A 22,820-nucleotide genomic window follows, 5' to 3' on the forward strand; every position below is an offset into this window, starting at 1 on the left:
AGGGTGACTTCCGCGACTATCGCCGCGACTGTTTTCATCGCCCTGGGCGACACGCCTAAGTCACTTCCGAGATAGTTTTTGCTTGCAGGGGTTCATTTACTTCTGAAAATGGTAAAACCGGCAAAAGTAGTAAAAGTTGAAAACTGCTCCCATATGAATTGTATTGTGTCTGAAGTAAAGGAACGCTTTTCGAGTAAAAAGTTGTAAAACTTGAAGATTCTTGAACGTAAAGGAACAGGCCAATAAACAGCATCACATTGCCTGGTCTAGGATAAAATTGTCAATTGTACAGCAACTTATTTTGAAAATCAAGTTTGATCAGCAGCAGACTGCGTTTACCTTGGTAATTGTACCACGCTCAATAACAACAATGCTATCTCTTTTCTCTCACTCACTTTGTTCAACTTGGGTCTCTTGTTAAAACGACAACAGAGAATAGTTTGGCCGGCAGCATTCTTCACTTCGTACCTACTCGTTATTTACTTGTAATATTTTGTTTATGTGTTATAAAGTTATAAATTATAGCAAAAGTTTATTACAAAATATAAAAAAATGAACAAAAAATGTTATTAAACAATATTCATCAGTTCACCTCAAATAAAAGGTACCTATAATTATTTTTTATATTACTGCATCACTATCCCTTAATGCAGTGTTCACCAGCGAGCCCGTACTGAGAGCAACTGAGCATACATTACCGTGTGTTTTGCATTGAAAGTTACGATAATTTGCTCTCAGTAGCAGTGTTGCCGTTTTGGGCATTTCGGCCCAAATTTGGGCCGAAGAAAAAATAATTTTTAATTTTGGGCCGATGGGCGGCCCAAATCCATTTTGGGCCGTTTTCATGCTAATAATTTTAAACAATATTTTATAAAATATCAAATATTAGTCTTTGGGCTATTATCACATGCCTACTTTTACTATTGGATTGATTTGAAAACGTAAAATAAAGCAATTTGGTGGCATTAAAAATATAATTTTCACATTAAAACATAATGCCAAGAAGGTCCTCGTAGTAGTTTAATGGTCACTTTTTGTAGTTACCCGGGTTTTGAAATATATTTATACCCTCAGCCTTTAGGCTAAGGAGGATATATACACTTTGATACGATGAAAATGTGCCTCATCGAAATAATGGTTTTTGACCCCAAGTATGTTTGGACGAAATGTGTTTCAGACAATTTGGAGTGGATCTAGCCATGTCCGTCCGTCTGTCTGTCGGTATGTCAAATATCCCCTTTATGACAACTCTTCTTTTGTTATAGTTTGGATTTTGCGTACAGATTTATAGCTTTTCGGCTAACTTAAAGTTGAAAGTAATGATAAAAATTGAAGGAGGACCTTCTCTGTATTAAAATTACACTTTTAATGCATCCAGATTGGTTTTTGTGCGTTTTCAAATCCATCCAATAGTAAAAGAAATGATGTAATAATGGCCCTTTAACTACTAAATACAATAACTCCATATAAGATAACCTCAAACGAAGTTTTGCCTATTATAACAGGTATTACATTTTCCCAGACTTGTAGATTGTGACCCTGATTTACTAGTAACAGATTGGAATTTGCTAAGACTCGGTGAAACTGTACTTTCCTTCATCTCAAAGAGCATATCTTATAATAAAACAGAATTAAAAAAAAAAAATATTTTTAAAAAAATTTGAGCTGTCAAAGTCAAAATTTCGATTTTATCGAAAAAAAAATGAGTCTCGCTTAAAGGCTTAAAGGCGTTTTTTTTGTATTTAATAAGATCACATGAATAATATAATAAGGTCATATGAAGATCGGTCAATTCGTTTTGGAGCTATCGTTGGCACCGACTTCAAAAACGCCGTTTCGAGAAACACGCGCTTAAAGTTTACATTCTACATTCAAATCACAATAAATTAGCTCTGTTCCTTTACGTGCAAGAATCTTCAAATTTTACAACTTTTTACTCGAAAAGCGTTCCTTTACTTCAGACCCCTACAATTCATATGGAAGCAGATTACAACTTTTGCTACTTTTTCCGGTTTTACCACTTTCAAAAGTAAAGGAACAGACCAATTGTTGCCTTCCAATCATTATATCTCAGACAATTTTTTGCGACATACTACCTTTACGTAAAAATAGACAATATTTTTTTCGATTTTTCTAAAAGTAATAAAAGGTATCTATCAGGTATGTGATGGAAATCGATTTCGAGCTCAAAACGAGTCAAAAACGACTGTAGGTGTGATGCATGTACATTTTCCGACATCGAATTGTTTTCGATATCGGTTTCATATTCCATTTTGTTCTATGGAAAAATTTATCAAAAAGACGTGTGATGCAATTCGATAATCGTTTATTTTTCTCGGTTTGAAAACGGTCATATTTTTGTGGTCCATTTATAAACGATGTAATGAATTTTGATATTTTTTTTAGGAAAAAAGCTTGAAATTTAAACTCGGATATAGAATAGATAAATTTACATTTATTTGCCTTATATTTAGTATATTTTGTTAAGAAAATATTTGATATTTCGATAAAAAAAAACACGGATCAAAAAATCTACTTTGAACATGGTTCTTTCCTCTAGATTAGTGAAGAGGTGTTTGCACTGTTTGTAAAGTTCTCCTCATGTAATTGGACAAGAATTTCCACACTAAACTTCCATATAGGCAAATTTAAACAAGAACACTAATTTATTTTATTTGTTATTACATTTTTTCGGCTTTTGCCATCGCCAAGACTAAAAAAGTGTTTTTTGTTTCTATTTTTATTCTTTCGACTCCAGAATAGGGATCACCAGTCCGTTTTTTGTTTGTGGGAATTTAATGAAATTGAAATTCGATTCGGATCCCATCACATCTAAAAACAATTCACTCGTTTTGGGCAAATCGTTTTCATTGCAAATCGATTCGAAATTCATCACATACCTGTATGAGAAATATATTTTTTTGTTTTAATTTTTAATGTTGGGCCGTTTTAGTTCGTTTTGGGCCGTTTTTAGGAAAATTTTGGGCCGAAAAAAATTTTTCGAACGGCAACACTGCTCAGTAGCAGCTCGCTGGTGAACACTGCCTTAATGGAGGGGAAGTGTTTATCTGTGAAATGTCAACAAAAGAACACACACACACACACTGTTTGTTGATGATAATAAGAATGTGTGTCATTTGGGTTGCTCCCACAGTGATTCACATTGGGCGAAATTGTTTAAAGAAATTGTTTAGAATAAACGGCGGATTTGTTTGTCATTACGTGTTGATATTTTTAAATTGTTTGGAAAGAGTATTCATTGAATATAATAAAACATACATTACATTGTATTAAAAAACACCAGTAGGCCTATTCTGTAACTTTTATCGATCGAAAAGTTGTTAAAATTTCTTTTGTTATTGTAACAACTACAAAACAAACAAATGAAATTGTTGTAAAATAAACAATGAGTAAAGTTGTTAAAAAGTTACGGAATAGGGGGGCTGGGGCTCAATTTTTGTTCTATGAAAATTTGAAATGAAAAGTTTTATAAAGGAGAAAACTGTCAAATGAAAAGTTTTATAAAGGAGAAAACTGTCAAATGAAAAAATTGTAAAGGAAATATTTTTCATTTCAAATTTTCATAGAACAAGAATCCAGCCCCAGACGATTATTAAATTGAAACATTAGGCCTGTTCGATAACTTCGCAAGTATTTGCATGTTCTTGCAACTACAGTGACTGTCACTAAAAATGATGCAACCTGAAATAAAAAATGTAAACGCTGATAACTTGGAAACGAGTTAAGATTTTTTAACAATTCAAAAAACTATTTTGTAGGCCGAAGAGTTGTCTTTATGATGGCATATAAAAATATTCCGTTTACAGTACCGTTATATAAAATTTTATCGGAAAGTAAAAAACGGTCCTTTTTAATGTGAACATTAGAAATGATGCACCACAATAATTGATTAATAATTTCCAAATTTTTCGCTTTATATGCAATTTTAGCAATCAGAATGATGGAATTATTGGTTATAAAAACAAATATTCCAATACCTTTTGTTGTCATGGTCATTTTTTGGAAAATAACTGCAAAAACTAGAAATTTCTAACCAAATTGCCTATAAAGGGACATTAATTGCAATCATGCCAATATTACGTCAAAAATATCATTTTTTCTATCGGAATCATTGACAAAACTACTGAAAAAGATAGGGAACAAATACCTCCACCTTTTTGATTACTAAAATTACATAAAAAGCGAAAAATGTGGATTATTATTGTCGATTATCGTGGTGCATCATTTTTAATGCTCACATTAAAAAGGATCATTTTCTTTTTCCGGTAAAATTTTATATAACGGTACTGTAAACGTAAATATTTTTGTATGCCATCTTAAAGACAACTCTTCGGCCTACAAAATTGTTTTTTGAATTGTTAAAAAATCTCAACTCGTTTCCAAGTTATCAACGTTTACATTTTTTATTTCATGTTGCATCATTTTTAGTGGCAGTCACTGTACTTTGCAGTTCTCTTTTACTGAACAATTAAGTTATCGAATAGCATTTTGTAAAAGTTCTTACAAATTTGTACAAACTTTTGGGTTATCGTACAGACCTATTATAAATAAATCTTTTATAGCTGAAGCATAGACTAATTAATGTAGAGACAAAGAATGGCTCTCACCATTTATCTGCGGCGAAACAGATGTCGTCATAGACTAATAAAAAGATAGACGAAGGAATACTCAATTTTGCGCCGTAAACCTACTCAAACAAGAAAACTCAAAAAAGTTCGAAGACGTTTTTTGGGGAAAATGGAAATATTTTCATAGATATTTTTGTCTGAGGATATTGTTCCCATCAAAAACTAACCCCAAGTTGCCTTTTGTCAGAACAAAATATTTATTAACTTGCATTTTTTGGCATTTTATTTTGAGTTGCGCTTTCAGCATACTCAATTCGAACATACTCGGTGAGAGCATTCCGACGTCTATCTTTTTATTAGTCTATGCATAGACTAATAAATTCATAGACATTTATTTGCTCTCAGCATTTATCTTCGAAATTTTCGAAAATTGGTAGATGGCGTTAGTAGGTCTTAGTAGTTTTATTTAAAGTTACTATAGATTTTAAACTATTTATTCTGATAAAAGACAAAATATGGATAATCTTTGGCCAGATCTACATCCCCATGTAAACAAATTCAACAAAATATTGTAATTTACCCCAAAACATTGTGTGAAAAGATCAGGCACTGTGCATACCGGCGACACCTACAAAAAAGAAGCACACTACAACTCTCTTTGTCTATGGATTTATTAGTCTATGGTCTATGGTTCGTAGTCATAGCATAGACTAATAAATTCATAGACATTTATTTGCTCTCAGCATTTATCTTCGAAATTTTCGAAAATTGGTAGATGGCGTTAGTAGGTCTTAGTAGTTTTATTTAAAGTTACTATAGATTTTAAACTATTTATTCTGATAAAAGACAAAATATGGATAATCTTTGGCCAGATCTACATCCCCATGTAAACAAATTCAACAAAATATTGTAATTTACCCCAAAACATTGTGTGAAAAGATCAGGCACTGTGCATACCGGCGACACCTACAAAAAAGAAGCACACTACAACTCTCTTTGTCTATGGATTTATTAGTCTATGGTCTATGGTTCGTAGTCATAGCATAGACTAATAAATTCATAGACATTTATTTGCTCTCAGCATTTATCTTCGAAATTTTCGAAAATTGGTAGATGGCGTTAGTAGGTCTTAGTAGTTTTATTTAAAGTTACTATAGATTTTAAACTATTTATTCTGATAAAAGACAAAATATGGATAATCTTTGGCCAGATCTACATCCCCATGTAAACAAATTCAACAAAATATTGTAATTTACCCCAAAACATTGTGTGAAAAGATCAGGCACTGTGCATACCGGCGACACCTACAAAAAAGAAGCACACTACAACTCTCTTTGTCTATGGATTTATTAGTCTATGTCGTAGTCTCTGCTTAATTAGTCTATGGCTGAAGAAAGAGCATGTCTTTGACAGAAAATACTAAAGAAATCTGACACCTTTGCTTAGAGTTGCCATGTTGTACTTGGAAAATTTTGACGGTGAAAATAATAACAAAGGCTTTAAATTGTCTTCAAACACGAAATTAAGGTATAAAACATGAACCCAGCAAAATTTGACGGAAGGGGTTCTTTGCGATGACGTGATTTCATGTCATCTTTTGCATTGGTTCAAAGGAAGTCGTGGAAGATCCGATCTTTTCATTAGGATTTGAACCAATGCAAAGGAAGTCGTGAAAGATCCGATCTTTTCATCAGCATTTGTACCCATTCCATCGATCCAATAGAGATGATGTTTGTGTTTTTATTTACACACCTGTTTATTTTCATTTTGGTATGTTCCAGTACTGCAAAAATCTACTAATTTTTACTATTTTTTCCGATAACATAAAGGAAAAATTGTTACGTTGTAAAAATAAGTAGATTCTTGCAGTTTCTGGAACATACCAAAGTTGTTAGAACTGTCGTCGTGATGTTGTCTTACATTTCCTGCATATCAAACAACTAAAACCATAGACTAATTAAGTAGAGACTACGAACGCTCTCATTTTTCATTCTCAACCAGATGTCGCACGAATCGATTTGGGGCTAGTCATCTGACTCAAGCCAGACTGGGGCTAGTCAAATGACTCAACTTCGAAAACAATTTATTTGTTTTTCTACCAATTAGGGCCTCTGTTTGCAAACTTCGCCACTTTAAAATGAACTTCCCATATGAAATTAACTATGTCAATCTTTTTGATAGGCATATAGTTCGTAAATGTTAATATTTTTAGGAGTTTTCGTTTGAGTGAAACAAGTAGCTGTCACTCAAACCACAAACATGCGTAAACGAAATCTATGTCGCCGCAGATAAATGGTGAGAGCCATTCTTTGTCTCTAAATTAATTAGTCTATGCTAAAACTTCTAAACAATTGGTATTATATGAAGTCCCAACCATCGAGCTAAAAATAGAATCGGACTGCACACATTGCTATTTTAAAAGTTCCCTTGTCTGTTCTAAATCTGACATAGAATAAAATCAATCAAATCTCGCTTCTTGGAATTTGAAAAAAAGTCCGAAACGAAAAGGAACAAGAATCTGAAAATAAAGAAGAAACTACTTTTGGAAAGAAACAATTAAAAATATTTTAATTAAGCATAAATGGTATTTTCCATAAAAAGTCTCTCCTCCCCGTTCGTTACATTTTGTTCTTAAAGATCCCTAAAGCAAGCCGGGTTGTAGATCCCTACATATTTCCGTCACTAAACAAAAGAGTATAAATTACCAAAATGTTGTTATAAAATAACGAAATTATAAAATAAAAGTAATTTACGAAATAAAAATACTTAAAGGAGTGCATTTGGAGTCCATGTCGAAATCTGAACTGGTGATGGGAAGATAATTGAAAAAAACCTTTTGTAAGATGAAAGAATATTAGTTGCGGAGAACGGAGGAAGTAATCTTTTGCGTTGCAGCGGTGGTGATTACATTGCAATTTTGGATGTAAACTTTTGAAAAACTAAACTGATAAATTAATTGTAGTTATTTCGTGAATTCGTATGAATTAATAAAGACTTCTGTTTTTCATGAAAACCATATTTCAATACAGCATTTCCATTTTCCAAACAATACATGAAAATTTCATGCCAAGGGGTCGGTGAAAATTACATGCCAAAGCATTGGTTAAAATGACATGTCAAAGCATGGGTGAAAATGACGTGTCAAAGCATTGGTGAAAATGACATGTCAAATCATTGGTGGAAATGACATGCCAAAGCATTGGTGGAAATGACATGTCAACGCATTGGTTAAAATGACATGCTTAGGATCCAGAAAAGAACGTCATCTTTTGGGGTCCACGCTCATATAAAATTCATCGATGAAGATGCTAAAAAGATGACATGCTAGATCACTTGCACCCACGATTGAATGTCATCTTTGGCATCGAACATTTTGCTGGGAAATTATAAGGTGGCGATAACTGACCAGCTGATTGGTTTCAATCTGTCATTTTTTTTGTTATTGTGAATCATTTGTATGAAAACGTAAACATTTTGACATATAGAAGAATTTTCAGCCAAAATAGAGTTGTTGTTGTGCTACTTACGTGAACTGATAATGCTACATACATGACCGATAACTAGATCTTGATGTTATAACACAAACTTGAAAATTATTACATATGTTATTTTTGTTTTTATATTACAGCCCTAAAATACATTGTAGTAAGATCTCGTTTTTCTTAATTGTAAAGTAAAGAAAAAGTAAAGATGTCAGAAAAATTTTCCATAAAAACTGAACCCTTTGACAATGATTCTAACAGTGATACAAATACACTAAGCTACAATACAACAAAACTGGAACATTTTACAAATATGGAAAATAATATCAAAAAAGAAGAAGTGGATAAAATGGACGATTGTTTACCGGAGGATTCACCTAGTTTGTACCCACCACTACCACTGTTATCACTCACATGGAAATCTGATGATTGTACGGAAGTTATTACCCATGATGAACAACACCAACAACATCTAACTAGTCCAATAACTCCACAGATATCCGTACCCAAATTAGAAATAATTGATATGCATACAGATGAAAATGATATTGAAGGACCTGTGGTTAATTGTGATACAGATGCTAACGTCAGTGATAATAATGAGAGATCTGTTATTTCATCTTCTCGAGTAGCTCAAACGCCTACTAAGCATAAATGTGAACAATGTGGTCGTTGTTATAGAGAATTTAGAACCCTCCGCGCACATATAAGAAATAAGCATCCTTTGTCTATATATACAGAGTTTATCTGCGAAATATGTCATGAAAGATTTGCAGCCCAAATAGGTCTTGATATGCATTATTCCAAGAAGCATCCAGTAGCTGGAAAACCTACTAAATTTAAATGTGAAATATGTGACAGATATTTTGTGGTATATAGAAGTCTTTTGGCACATATAAGAAATAAACATCCGTCATCTATAGATACCGAGTATAGCTGCGAAATTTGCAATCAAAGATTTACCACATCAACAAGTCTTGATAAGCATTTTCGCCGGATGCATCAAAAACCTCAAATACCTCCCAAGCATAATTGTGAACTATGTGATAGTTCTTTTGTCGAAGAAAGAAGTCTACGTAGACATATGAGAACTAAACATCCTTTATCGTTTGATACAGAGTATATGTGCAAAATATGTTATAAAATATTTGTCACACAAACAGACCTTGATAATCATTCTTACATGGTGCATCCAATAGCTGAAAAAACTGCTGAACATAAATGTGAACTTTGTGATAGTTGTTTTAAGGAAACAAAACATCTACGGAGGCATATATGTGATAAACATCCTTAATCTCTTGATACAAAGTATGTCTGCCAAAAATGTGATAAAATATATTTCACGAAGCATCCAGAAACTCAAACACCTACTGAACATAAATGTGACCTATGTGGTCGGTGTTATATGGAATCTAAAACTCTCCGTTCTAGTACTGCAAGAATCTACTAATTTTTATCAATTTTTTCGATAACATAAAGGAAAAAATTTTATCGTAGTAGCTTGTTGCAGGTTCTGGAACAGAGCATTTTATATCGTGGCAAGTTAATATTCTTCAAAAATTCTATCAACAGAAATTTGGACGAAAACAACAAAGAAATACCTACCTTCAAAAAGTGAAATGCTAAGTTTTGTAATGAGAATCATTCAAAATATACTTATCTGTTGAAGTGACTAAAAATAAAAAATATGTGACTTTGAATTGCAGAAAAATACAAATGATTGGGGGACTTTGATCCCCTCATGTCATTTTTATGATTTATCTTCCCCAATATAGACTTATTACAAGTTGTGTTCCACATTCTGTAAAATAGTACCATCTATGACTGTTTTTATTCAATTTTGTGCTGAGTAGAATTCAGAAGCATGTTTTTTTGTTGGCAACTTTTTAGCAGATAGGTTGATATTGAAATTTCTGAAAAATTCGTCGGAAACAGGTATAAATATTTTTCAATATTCCTGGATAAATGTCAACAATAAGCATGTTATTTCAAATTATCGTAACAACATTGTTAGGTAGTAATGTATGTAATTTATGCGATTATTAAGTGAATTATCTCATTTTATTTTTCAAATATTGTATGAAAATGACAACTTAAATCCACTGGATTTGCCAAACTCAGCATACTCTAAATGTTCTGTAAATGTATTGGGTGATTCTGTGAGATACAGGTAAAAAACTCAGATAAATGTTTTGCAACATAATAAACTTCAGTTTCGAAAATGGAGGTAATAAAAAAAAGTAACAACAAAATAGAATTGAGTGCTTGCGCTAAGCCAATGTAAGGCAAAAAAGATCCACGGGGTTTTGGTAGGTATATCGCGAAATAATAACAACGAAAAACCTCTTCTTGTACAATTAAAGTGCCAAAATTTGTTGTGTTTTTGTATGAGAGTTCAAATTACATCAACTTATTTTGATAATTCAAGTTCGATTAGCTGGGCTGATGCATCTGCCTTGGTAATAGTGCCATGCACAGTAACAACAATAGGTGAGTCTTTTTTGGGGAAAATTACAATATTTGCTTGGATATTTTTATCTGAGGATATAGTTCCCATCAAAAACTAACCCCAAGTTGCCTTTTGCCAGAACAAAATATTTATTATCTTGTATTTTTTGGCATTTTATTTTGAGTTTCTTTTTCACAACACTCAATTCGAACATACTCGGTGAGAGCATTCCGTCGTCTATCTTTTGACTAATGAAAAGTTTGTACGAATATGCACAAACTTTTACGAAATGCTGTTCGATCATAGACATAGACTAATTAATGTAGAGACCATAGACTAATAAATTCATAGACATTTATTTGCTCTCAGCATTTATCTTCGAAATTTTCGAAAATTGGTAGATGGCGTTAGTAGGTCTTAGTAGTTTTATTTAAAGTTACTATAGATTTTAAACTATTTATTCTGATAAAAGACAAAATATGGATAATCTTTGGCCAGATCTACATCCCCATGTAAACAAATTCAACAAAATATTGTAATTTACCCCAAAACATTGTGTGAAAAGATCAGGCACTGTGCATACCGGCGACACCTACAAAAAAGAAGCACACTACAACTCTCTTTGTCTATGGATTTATTAGTCTATGGTAGAGACAAAGAATGGCTCTCACCATTTATCTGCGGCGACATAGATGTCGTTTACGCATGTTTGTGGTTTGAGTGACAGCTACTTGTTTCACTCAAACGAAAACTCCTAAAAATATTAACATTTACGAAATATATGCCTATCAAAAAGAGTGGCATAGTTAATTTCATATGTAAAGTACATTTTAAAGTGGCGAAGTTTGCAAACAGAGACCCTAATTGGTAGAAAAACAAATAAATTGTTTTCGAAGTTGAGTCATTTGACTAGCCCCAGTCTGGCTTGAGTCAGATGACTAGCCCCAAATCGATTCGTGCGACATCTGGTTGAGAATGAAAAATGAGAGCGTTCGTAGTCTCTGCTTAATTAGTCTATGTTTGTACGAATATGCACAAACTTTTACGAAATGCTGTTCGATCATAGACTAATAAATTCATAGACATTTATTTGCTCTCAGCATTTATCTTCGAAATTTTCGAAAATTGGTACAACAAACAAAATATTTATTATTTATTAACTTGTATTTTTTTGGCATTTTATATAAAAATTTACGAAATTTACATATAAAAATTAAATATTATTAGAAAAACTTAAAAATAATTACGTGTTTCTATTTTACAGCCCTAAATACATTGTAGTAAGATCTTGTTTTCCTCACTTGAAAAGTAAGATATTCAAAGTAAAGATGTCGGAAAATTTTTCCATAAAAACTGAACCTTTTGTCAACGACGATAAACAGGAAAATTGCAACAATGTTACAAACACACCACGCTACAATACAACAAAACTTGAAAATTTTACAAATATGGGAAATGCTTTTAAAGAAGATGAAATAGATTTGGATGAAATGGAAGAATTTTTACCAGAGAATGTCGATAAATCCACAATTGATACAATCAAAGAAGAGGACGTGGATGAAATGGACGAATTTTTATCTGATGATTCAACTAGCAAAGAGGACGTGGATGAAATGGACGAATTTTTATCAGAGGATTCACCTAATAACGACTCGCCATCATCATCCACATGCAAATCTGATGATCGCACGGAAATTATTACCCATGATAAAGTAAACCAACAACATCTCACTAGTACAACAACCCAACAGGTATCCTTGCCTAAATTAGAAATAATTGATATACACATAGATGAGAATGATAGTGAAGGCCCTGAGATCAATTGTGATACAGACGCTAACGTCAATGATAATGAAGAGAGATCTATTGGTTCATCGTCTCGTGTAGCTCAAACATCTTCTGACCATCAATGCGAACTTTGTGGTCGCTGTTATGAAAAATCTCAAACTCTCCAGGTGCATCTAAGAAATAAACATCCTTCGTCTACAGATTATATCTGCGCAATTTGTAATCAAGGATTTACCAGACAAAGAGGTCTTGAAAGACATTCTTTGATGATGCATCCAGAAGCTCAAAAACCTACTAAGCATAAACATAAATGTGAAATATGTGGTAGTCGTTATACGGAATATAGAGCTCTCATGGCACATATAAGAAATAAACATCCGTCGTCTATAGATGCAGAGTATATCTGTAAAGTTTGCAATCAAAGATTTACCACAGCAAGAGGTCTCGATTTGCATTTTCGCTGGATGCATCAACGAGCTCAACCCACTCAAATACCTACTGAACATAATTGTGAACCATGTGATAGTTATATGAAGTCTAAAAATCTCCAGGAGCATATAAAAAATAAACATCCTTTGTCTATAGATACAGATTATATCTGCGAAATTTGTAATCAAAGATTTACCACAAAAACAGAACTTGAAAGGCATTCTTACCGGAAACATCCCAGACATATATGCGAAACATGTGGTAGTTGTTTTAAAGCAGATAAATTTCTACGAAGACATATAAAAGATCAACATACAGGAGGGTATGTCTGCGAAAAATGTCATAAAAGATTTATCACCCAAATAGGCCTTGAGACTCATTCTAAGATGATGCATGCAGGAGCTCGAAAACCTACTGAACATACATGTGATGTATGTGGTAGTTGTTATATGAAATATCATGCTCTCCGGATGCACATAAGAAGGAAACATCCATCGTCCACAGATTTACAGTATATCTGCGAAATTTGTTATCGAAGATTTGCCACACAAACAGGTCTTGATAGGCATTGTGATCTCACTCATCCAGTAGCTACTAAATATAAGTGTGAAATATGTGGTAGTTGTTATAAGGTATCTAAAACTCTCCGCAGACATATAAGAATGAAACATCCTTCGTCTACAGATGCGGAGTATATCTGCGAAATTTGCAATCAAAGATTTACCACACAAAGATGTCTTGATAAACATTCATATTGGAAACATCCATAAATAGATATAAATGTGAAAATGTGTAGTTGTTATAAGAAATCTATAACTTTCCGGGCACATATAACAAATAAGCAACCTTCGTCTATATGTTGGATGTAAAAGCATAGACTAATGTAGATATAACATTGACTAATAAAAGCATGGACTAATGTAGATATAGACGATGGTTTACTAAATTTGTGCGTGCTCAAATCACTCAAACACGAAAACTCAACAAAGTTCGAAGACGATTTTTGGGGAAATGTCAATACTTTCTTGGATATTTTTATCTGAAAATATAATTCCCATCAAAAACTAACCCCTTGTAGCCTTTTGCCATAACAAAATATTTATTAACTTGTATTTTTTGGCATTTTATATTGAGTTTCTTGATCACCACATTCAATTCGAATATACTCGGTGAGAGCATTCCGTCGTCTATAAATTCAATAGTCTATGCCCACAATAAAATGTAAAGATTGAACCATAGACCGTAGACTAAAGAATTATATAGACAAAGAAATACTCATGTTATGTGCTGTCAACCGACTCAAAGAGAAAAACTCAAAATTGTTCGAAGGCGATTTTTGAGGAAAATGGAAAGATTTTCTTCTATATTTCTATCTGAGGATGTAGATTTCGTCAAAAACTAACCCCATACAGTTTTTGTTAGAACAAATTGTTTATAAAATCGTGTTTATTCGCATTTTTAATTGAGTTGTTCTGTTAAAAAACTCAATGTTAACAACATTGGTGAGAGCATTTCTTTGTCTTTACGATTCATTAGTCTATTTGCGAGGATATTGTTCCCATCAAAAACTAACCCCATGTAGCCTTTTGCGAAAACAAAATATTTATTAACTTGTATTTTTTGGCATTTTATTTTGAGTACCGCTTTAAGCATAGACTAATAAAAAGATAGACGTCGGAATGCTCTCACCGAGTATGTTCGAATTGAGTATGCTTACAGAGGTACTCAAAATAAAATGCCAAAATATACAAGTTAATAAATATTTTGTTTTGGCAAAAGGCTACATGGGGTTAGTTTTTGATGGGAACAATATCCTCAGACAAAAATATCCATGAAAAAATTGCCATTTTCCGCAAAAATCGTCTTCGAACTTTTTTGAGTTTTCGTGTTTGAGTAGAAGAATTAATAAAAAGATAGACGAAGGAATACTCAATTTTGAGCCGTAAACCTACTCAAACAAGAAAACTCAAAAAAGTTCGAAGACGTTTTTTGGGGAAAATTGCAATATTTTCATGGATATTTTTGTCTGAGGATATTGTTCCCATCAAAAACTAACCCCATGTAGCCTTTTGCCAAAACAAAATATTTATTAACTTGTATTTTTTGGCATTTTATTTTGAGTACCTCTGTAAGCATACTCAATTCGAACATACTCGGTGAGAGCATTCCTTCGTCTATCTTTTTATTAGTCTATGTTTATTAGTCCATAGACTAATAAAAAGATAGACGAAGGAATGCTCTCACCGAGTATGTTCGAATTGAGTATGCTTAAAGCGGTACTCAAAATAAAATGCCAAAAAATACAAGTTAATAAATATTTTGTTTTGGCAAAAGGATACATGGGGTTAGTTTTTGATGGGAACAATATCTTCAGACAAAAATATCTATGAAAATATTGCCATTTTCCGCAAAAAACGTCTTCGAGCCTTTTTGAGTGTTCGGGTTTGAGTAACTTGATAGCGGCAAAATTGAGTATTCCTTCGTCTATGTTTTCATTAGTCTATGCTATAGCATAGACTAATGAATCGTATAGACAGAGAAAGTTGTAGTGTGCATGTTTGTTGTAGGTGTCGCTCTTACAACCAATATGCTGTGTGTTCACTCAATTGCATTTTGTTTTTAGGTAAATTGCAAGATTTTGTAGATTTTTTTATTTGAGGATGTAGATCCGGCCAATATTACCCACATATTGTCTTTTACCATCATAAATAGTTTAAAAATTCATAGTTATTGCCATTTTAAAAATTGAGTATCCTGTAATCTGACTCAATTCTCATTGAGTGAGAGAATTTAGGTGAGAGGATTTCTCAGTCTATTCTTTTGTTAGTCTATGTGCTATAGTATACATATATTCATAGGTATAAAGATCATAATAAAAAGTCCAGAATAAAATGAAAAGATTAACCTTGTGTTTTATAAAAAGCCACTCAAATGTACGCATTAAATGAAAATGTTCATACAAATTATGCAAAAGTTTTATTTTTCATTTATTGTAATATAAGTAGTATTCCAATTGAATTTCGATAATTCGTAATTTAGCGGAACAGTCCCATTTTTCGTTCCGATACATTCTAAATAAATTTATATGGTAAAAAAAATTTGACAGTTTGCTCTTTTGCTAGCTTTATATTTGAAAAAGCACGGCAACAGGGCAATTGATAGGTAGTAAGGTATTTTCCAGAAATCCGGTGATCCTATGAGATGCAGGTAAAAAAACTCAGCCAATTGTTTTGCAACATATGGTCTGTTCCAGTACAGCAAGAATCTACAAATTTTTACTATTTATTTCGATAACATAAAGGAAAAAATGTCATCGTAGTAAAAAATATTAGCTTCTTGCAGGTTCTGGAACAGAGCAATAATAGACTTCAGTTTTGAAAATCGATTATGGAGGAGAATTCAATTGACAACAACTTATATTGACAATTCAATTTCGATCAGCTGGCTGACACATCTACCTTGGTAATTGTATCATACTCAATAGCATGGTACAATAATACAGGTAGCATTATCATGCCAGCTGATGGTAACATAATGTGTCAAGTGCATTGAATTAATGTCAAATTTTGACACCTTATGTTACCAACATTTACCGATGCGGCTACCTGTGTATTTGTACCATGCTCAATAGCTTTGTTCCTTTACTTTTTATACCCTCCACCATAGTATGGAGGGTATATTAAGTTTGTTTTTCCGTTTGTAACGCATTGAAATACTCATTTGCGACCCTATAAAGTATATATATTCTTGATCAGGGTAAAATTCTGAGTCGATCTAAGCACGTCCGTCCGTCCGTCCGTCTGTGGTAATCACTCTAGCATCCACAAAAATGGAGATAGAACGCTGAAATTTTGGGAAAATACGTCTTTTGTTTGCAGGCAGGTCAAGTTCGATGATGGGCTATATCGGTCCACGTTTTGGTATAGCCCCCATATAACGGTACCCCCGATTTACGGTATTTTGACGTTTTTAGCTACATTTTCAGACCGATATAGCTATAATTTGACAATTAGGGTTCTTAAGTGTCAATAAACTTATATAACAAAAGTTGTGGACATAGGTCCACGTTTTGGTATAGCCCCCATATAACGGTACCCCCCGATTTACGGTATTTTGTAGTTTTTAACTACTTTTTCTGACCGATTTAGCTATAATTTGACATTTAGGGTTCTTAAGTGTCAATAAACTTATATAACAAAAGTTGTGGACATAGGTCCACGTTTTGGTATAGCCCCCATATAACGGTACCAACCGATTTATGGTATTTTGACGTTTTTAGCTGCATTTTCAGACCGATGAAGCTATAATTTGTCATTTGAAGTTCGTAAATGTCAATGAACTTATGTGACAAAACTTGTGGACATAGGTCCACGTTTTGGTATAGCCCCCATATAACGGTACCCCCCGATTTACGGTATTTTGACGTTTTTAGCTACATTTTCAGACCGATTTAGCTATCAATTGACATTTAGGGTTCTTAAAAGTCAATAAACTTATATAACTAGTGGACATAGGTCCATGTTTTGAAATAGCCCCCATATAAAGTTACCGCCCGATTTCAGGTATTTTGAGAATTTTACCAATAAGTTTTAACCGAATTATCTGTAATTTGACATTTGAAATTCTTAGTGGTCACCACACCTCTCCACCAAAAATTGTCAAGAAAGCCCCCATATAACGGTACCTCCCGATTTTCAGTAATTTGATGATTTTAGCTACAATATTAAACCGAAGTAGCAGTAATTTGACATTTGAAGTTCTTAGTGGTCACAACACCTCTCCATCAAAAATTGTCAACATAGGTCCATGTTCGGATATAGCTCCCATATAACGGTACCTCCCAATTTTCAGTAATTTGTCAATTTTAGCTACAATTTTTAACAGAACTAACTGTAATTTGACATTAAAAGGTTGTAGTGGTCACCACACATCTGCATCAACAATTTTCAACATAGCCCCAATATAACGATACTTCCCGATTTGCGGTACTTTGAGGATTTTACTTAAAATGTTTAACCGAACATAGGTTCATGTTTTTGTATAGCCCCAAAACAAACCTCCCGATTTTCCGTACCTTAGCTTTATTTTTTGGACGAACTTTCTGTAATTTGAAATTTAAAAGTCAACAAAAATTCTGCAACAAAAATTGTTCATTTAAGTTCATATTTTCGTATAGCCCAGATACCTCCGAACTAGCTGTTAATGACATATGAAGTTCCCACGTTATGTACCGATTTTCGATATTTTGAGGATTTTTAACCGAATTAGGAGTTATTTGACATTAAAGGCTCCCATCAAAAACTGTCAACATAGGCCCATGTTTTATTATAACCCCTATATAACAGTACCTCCCAATTTCTAGCCCACCAAAAATTGTCAACAGTTAGATAAAGGCACCATAAAAAAGGTCCTCCCGAATGAAGCATTTTATGTACATTATCTGACATTTTAACGTACTCACTTAAAGTTGGGGACAGGAATGAATATTTTATGGTGGAGGGTATGAAAAGTTCGGCCCGGCCGAACTTAATGCTTCTTTACTTGTTCTGTTTGAGTCGGTTGACAGCACATAACATGAGTATTTCTTTGTCCATAGACTAATGAATCGTATCTATGATTGAACTTGGGATGTATAAAAGTCACTCAAATGTACACATTAAATAAACAATTTTAATAAAAATTATGCAAGCGCTTAAGTTTTCATTTATTGTGATATGTAATATTCCAATTGAATTTTATTTTTATAAATTCTAAGGAATTACGGTTGAAGTATTAACAAATACGAGTTAAATGGGTATTCAATATTTTTAATATTGCATAGGTACAAAAGCTTTTATAACTGCTCTGTTCCTTTACCTACCTGAGGATATAATTTCTTACCATTTTTAACCCTTAAAGCGTTCCTTTACTATAAAAAAGGATACCAATTATATGAGAGCAGTTTTGCCACTGTTACCATTTTTAAAAGTAAAGGAACATACCAATCGTTGTAAATTGATAGTCTTCAAATACACACCCCCATTATTATAAGTCTTCTTTTGTTATAGTTTGGATTTTCCGAACAGATTTATAGCGTTCCGGTTAACTAAAAGTTAAAAGTGATTATTACATTTTAAGGAGGACATTCGTGGCATTAACTTTTAATGTGAAAATTATATTTTTTATGTTTCCAAATTAGTTTATTTTGCGTTTTCAAATCCATTCAATAGTAAAAGAAGACATGTAATAATGGCCCATAGACTAATAAATTCATAGACATTTATTTGCTCTCAGCATTTATCTTCGAAATTTTCGAAAATTGGTAGGTGGCGTTAGTAGTTTTATTTGAAGTTACTATAGATTTTAAACTATTTATTCTGATAAAAGACAAAATATGTATAATCTTTAGCCAGATAAACAAATCCAAAAAAATATTGTAATTTGCCCCAAAACATTGTGCAATTGTGTGAAAAGATCAGGCACTTTGCATACCGGCGACACACAAAAAAGAAGCACACTACAATTCTCTTTGTCTATGAATTTATTAGTCTACTAGCAAAGTGCCCGCTACTTCGTATGCGGAAAGGATATGAAAAACAAATAAACAATTTATAATATGGAAATGGCGAACACTGAAAATTAACAGTGAGATCAACATTGCACACTAAATCCACAAAATACAGATTCCAGCACTGTCCTTACACCCAATAGTACGATTTTCTAAAACTACCTCAATCCTTCACTTCACCAGTAATCTTAATTCCAAAAACAGGATTCCACTCAAATTCAAAATTATTATTTGGTATATTTCGTGACCATAAGTACGAATTTCAAAAACTACCTCCATGTCTCATTCCTCCACTCCACATAGGTTTTAATCAGGAAATTTTTGGCCAAAACCCTATTTTTGAAGTTTCGAAATTTTAATTTTTTTTTTGCTCGGAATAATAAAAAACACATCAAGCCATCTGAAAATAATTAGTTTTTGTAAATAACGTTAGGATTCGTTGATTGTCGCAGTACCAAAGTTGACACTTTTTTCTGTAAAAATTAAACAGACTTTGTGCTGTAAAATATACAATTTTTGTTGTATTGCGTCGCTGCATAAATAAACAGAAGTGAGGCCAAAGTTATTATGAATCGGGAAGCTGTTAATGAGTACTTTCATAATATTTACAAAAACAACGAAGAAATTTGTAAAATTAGCGTAATAAAATCAATGCTTATATATATTGAAAATTATTTTTTACAAATATGTATAATTTTTTTGAAAATAGGTCCATTTTTTGTCGTAGCCCCCACATAAAAGTACCTTCCGATTTTAGATATTTTGTGGATTTTAGGGACACTTAGGGACACGACTCGGCTGAAATTTGGTATTTTGACCTCTTGGAAGGTATGAATCCTTCGTACCAAAAATTATTAACATAGGTCAATGTTTTGGTTTAGACCCCACACAACGGGACCACCCTGTTCAACAAATTTTTGGCAGTTTTTGGTCGATAATACTTAAGAATTGCTGTTTGTACACATTTATTATAAATAATAATTAATTTCAATACAAAATGGACGTTGAAATAGTTTTGGCCAGAAAATTTGGATTTGGGGCCATTGTGCACTCCAACCGTACTCGAATTTTCAGGAATCCTGCTCTATACGTTCGCCCAAATCCAAATTGTACCAATATTAGCACCAATTAGTACATTTCGTATACCAAAGTGCGAATTTCCACAACTATCTCCATATCCCAATCCTAACCTCCAAAATTAATCTCAATTGCAAACTTCAGAATTTTAGATCCATCCATTCACCATAATACGAATTGGACTAAATTAAGTTCACATACCTACGATTTTCCAAAACTACCTTAATATCTCAAATCTACACTACAACAGTCATCTTAATTCCAAACCTCAGGAAATCCAGCTCTATCCGTTCAACCAAATCAAAATTATACATTTATAGTTAGAATGTCCAAAACCCTTCGCTACATCTTTCTTATCCTCCATCAGTAACCCCCATTCCAAACTTTAGGATCCGTTCACCCAAATCCAAATTTTACTAAAGTTAGTACCATTTAGTACTTTTCGTACATTTATAGTTCGAATTTCTAAAAACCATTTGGTTGATCTTCCCCACTCTTCACCAGTGACCCTCATTCTAAATTTCAGGAGTCCAACTCTATCCGTTCACCCAAATCCAAATTGTACTAAACTTAGTACCATTCAGTACTTTTCGTACATTTCCAAAAACCCTTTGTTACATTTTTCCTACCCGTCACCAGTGACCCTCATTCCAAATTTCAGGATTCTATCTCTATTCGTTCACCCAAATCCAAATTGTACTAAATTTAGTACCATTTAGTACTTTTCGTACATTTACTGTTCGAATTTCCAAAAACCTTTGTTACATCTTTCCTACCCTTATCCTGTGACCCTCATTCCAAATTTCAGGATTTCAGCTCTATTCGTTCACCCAAATCCAAATTGTACTAAATTTAGTACTTTTCGTACATTTACAGTTCGAATTTCCAAAAAACCCTTGTAACATCTTTCCTACTCTTCTCCAGTGACCCTCATTCCAAATTTCATGATTCCAGCTCTATTCGTTCACCCAAATCCAAATTGTACTAAATTTAGTACCATTTAGTACTTTTCGTACATTTATAGCTCGAATTTTCAAAAACCCTTCTGTACGTCCTTCTTACTCTTCATCACTGACTTTCATTCCAAATTATAAGACTCCACCACTATCCGTTCACCCAAATGCAAATTGTACTAAATTTAGTATAATTTAGTACTTTTCGTACATTTATAGTTCGAATTTCTAACAACAATTTGGTAGATCTTTCCTACTCTTCACCAGTGACCCCCATTCCAAATTTCAGGATTCCAGCTCTATTCGTTCACCCAAATCCAAATTGTACTAAATTTAGTATCATTTAGTACTTTTCGTACATTTATAGTTCGAATTTCCAAAAACAATTTGGTAGATCTTTCCTACTTTTCACCAGTGTCCCTCAGTCTAAATTTCAGGATTCCAGCTCTATCCGTTCACCCAAAACCAAATTGTACTAAAATTAGTACCATTTAGTACTTTTCGTACATTTGCAGTTCGAATTTCCAAAAACACTTTGTTACATTTTTCCTACTCGTCACCAGTGTCCCTCATTCCAAATGTCAGGATTCCAGCTCTATTCGCTCAACCAAATCGTACTAAATTTAGTACCATTTAGTACTTTTCGTACATTTACAGTTAGAATTTCCAAAAACCCTTTGTTACATCTTTCTTACTCTTCACCAGTGACCCTCATTCCAAATTTCAGGATTCCAGCTCTATCCGTTCGCCCAAATGATAATTGTACCAAATTTAGTACCATTTAGTACTTTTCGTACCCATAAGTACGAATTTCAAAACTACCTCCATTTTACTCTCCAACAGTAGCCTTAGTTCAAAATTTCAGGATTCCAGCTCTATCCATTCGCCCAAATCGTAATTGTACCATATTTAGTACCATTTAGTACTTTTCGTACCCATAAGTACGAATTTTCAAAACTAATTCCTTTCTACTCTCCAACAGTAGCCTTAGTTCAAAATTTCAGGATTCCAACTCCATCCGTTCACCCAAATCGTAATTGTACCAAATTTAGTACCATTTAGTACTTGTCGTACCCATAAGTACGAATTTTTAAAACTACTTTCATTCTATTCTCTAACAGCAGCCTTAATTCAAATTTCAGGGTTCAAGCTCTATCCGTTCGTCCAAATCGTAATTGTACCAAATTTAGTACCATTTAGTACTTTTCGTACCCATAAGTACGAATTTTCAAAACTACTACAATTTTACCCTCCAACTGTAGAAAAACAAAAACATTGTTCCACAACATCCCATACGGGACAAGGGAGACTTCTCTCATATCAATGAGTGCACCCCGATTCATATTTAGCTCAATGATATGGGACCTACTGTTTATCGCCGAGTCCGAACGGCGTGTCTAAAGACACCACTTGTAGAGAAGTTTTACAAGGCTGAAATACTCAGGAAATGTCGCCAACATTACTGAGGGGTATTTCGCCACCGTTGAAAAATGTTTGATGTTGCTT

The 22,820-nt window shown here is 33.2% G+C and overlaps 2 protein-coding genes across 3 annotated transcripts in view; one reads left to right on the plus strand and one right to left on the minus strand.

Moving 5' to 3' along the window:
• The window catches only part of LOC141403818 (uncharacterized), a 241,152-nt gene that overhangs the window by 179,611 nt on the left and 38,721 nt on the right, over positions 1 to 22,820 (minus strand). The window lies entirely within an intron of this gene.
• Positions 598 to 14,240, plus strand: LOC141403765 (uncharacterized). 2 transcript variants are annotated; one of them, XM_073986695.1, is made up of 2 exons: positions 598 to 604; positions 11,785 to 14,240. In XM_073986695.1, the coding sequence occupies exon 2, from the start codon at positions 11,849 to 11,851 to the stop codon at positions 13,505 to 13,507; it is 1,659 nt and encodes a 552-aa protein (XP_073842796.1). In that variant the 5' UTR covers positions 598 to 604; positions 11,785 to 11,848; the 3' UTR covers positions 13,508 to 14,240. The 2 variants fall into 2 exon arrangements, with proteins under 2 accessions (XP_073842796.1, XP_073842795.1); XM_073986694.1 differs by lacking the exon at positions 598 to 604 and adding an exon at positions 10,244 to 10,380.

The sequence above is a fragment of the Musca autumnalis genome, unplaced genomic scaffold (assembly GCF_047663935.1).
Source record: "Musca autumnalis isolate F117 unplaced genomic scaffold, ASM4766393v1 scaffold_4, whole genome shotgun sequence".
Lineage (NCBI taxonomy): Eukaryota > Metazoa > Arthropoda > Insecta > Diptera > Muscidae > Musca > Musca autumnalis.

What these genes read in the sequence shown, in the direction of transcription:
- LOC141403765 (XM_073986695.1), top strand. Translation starts at nt 11,849, where the DNA reads ATGTCGGAAAATTTTTCCATAAAAACTGAACCTTTTGTCAACGACGAT.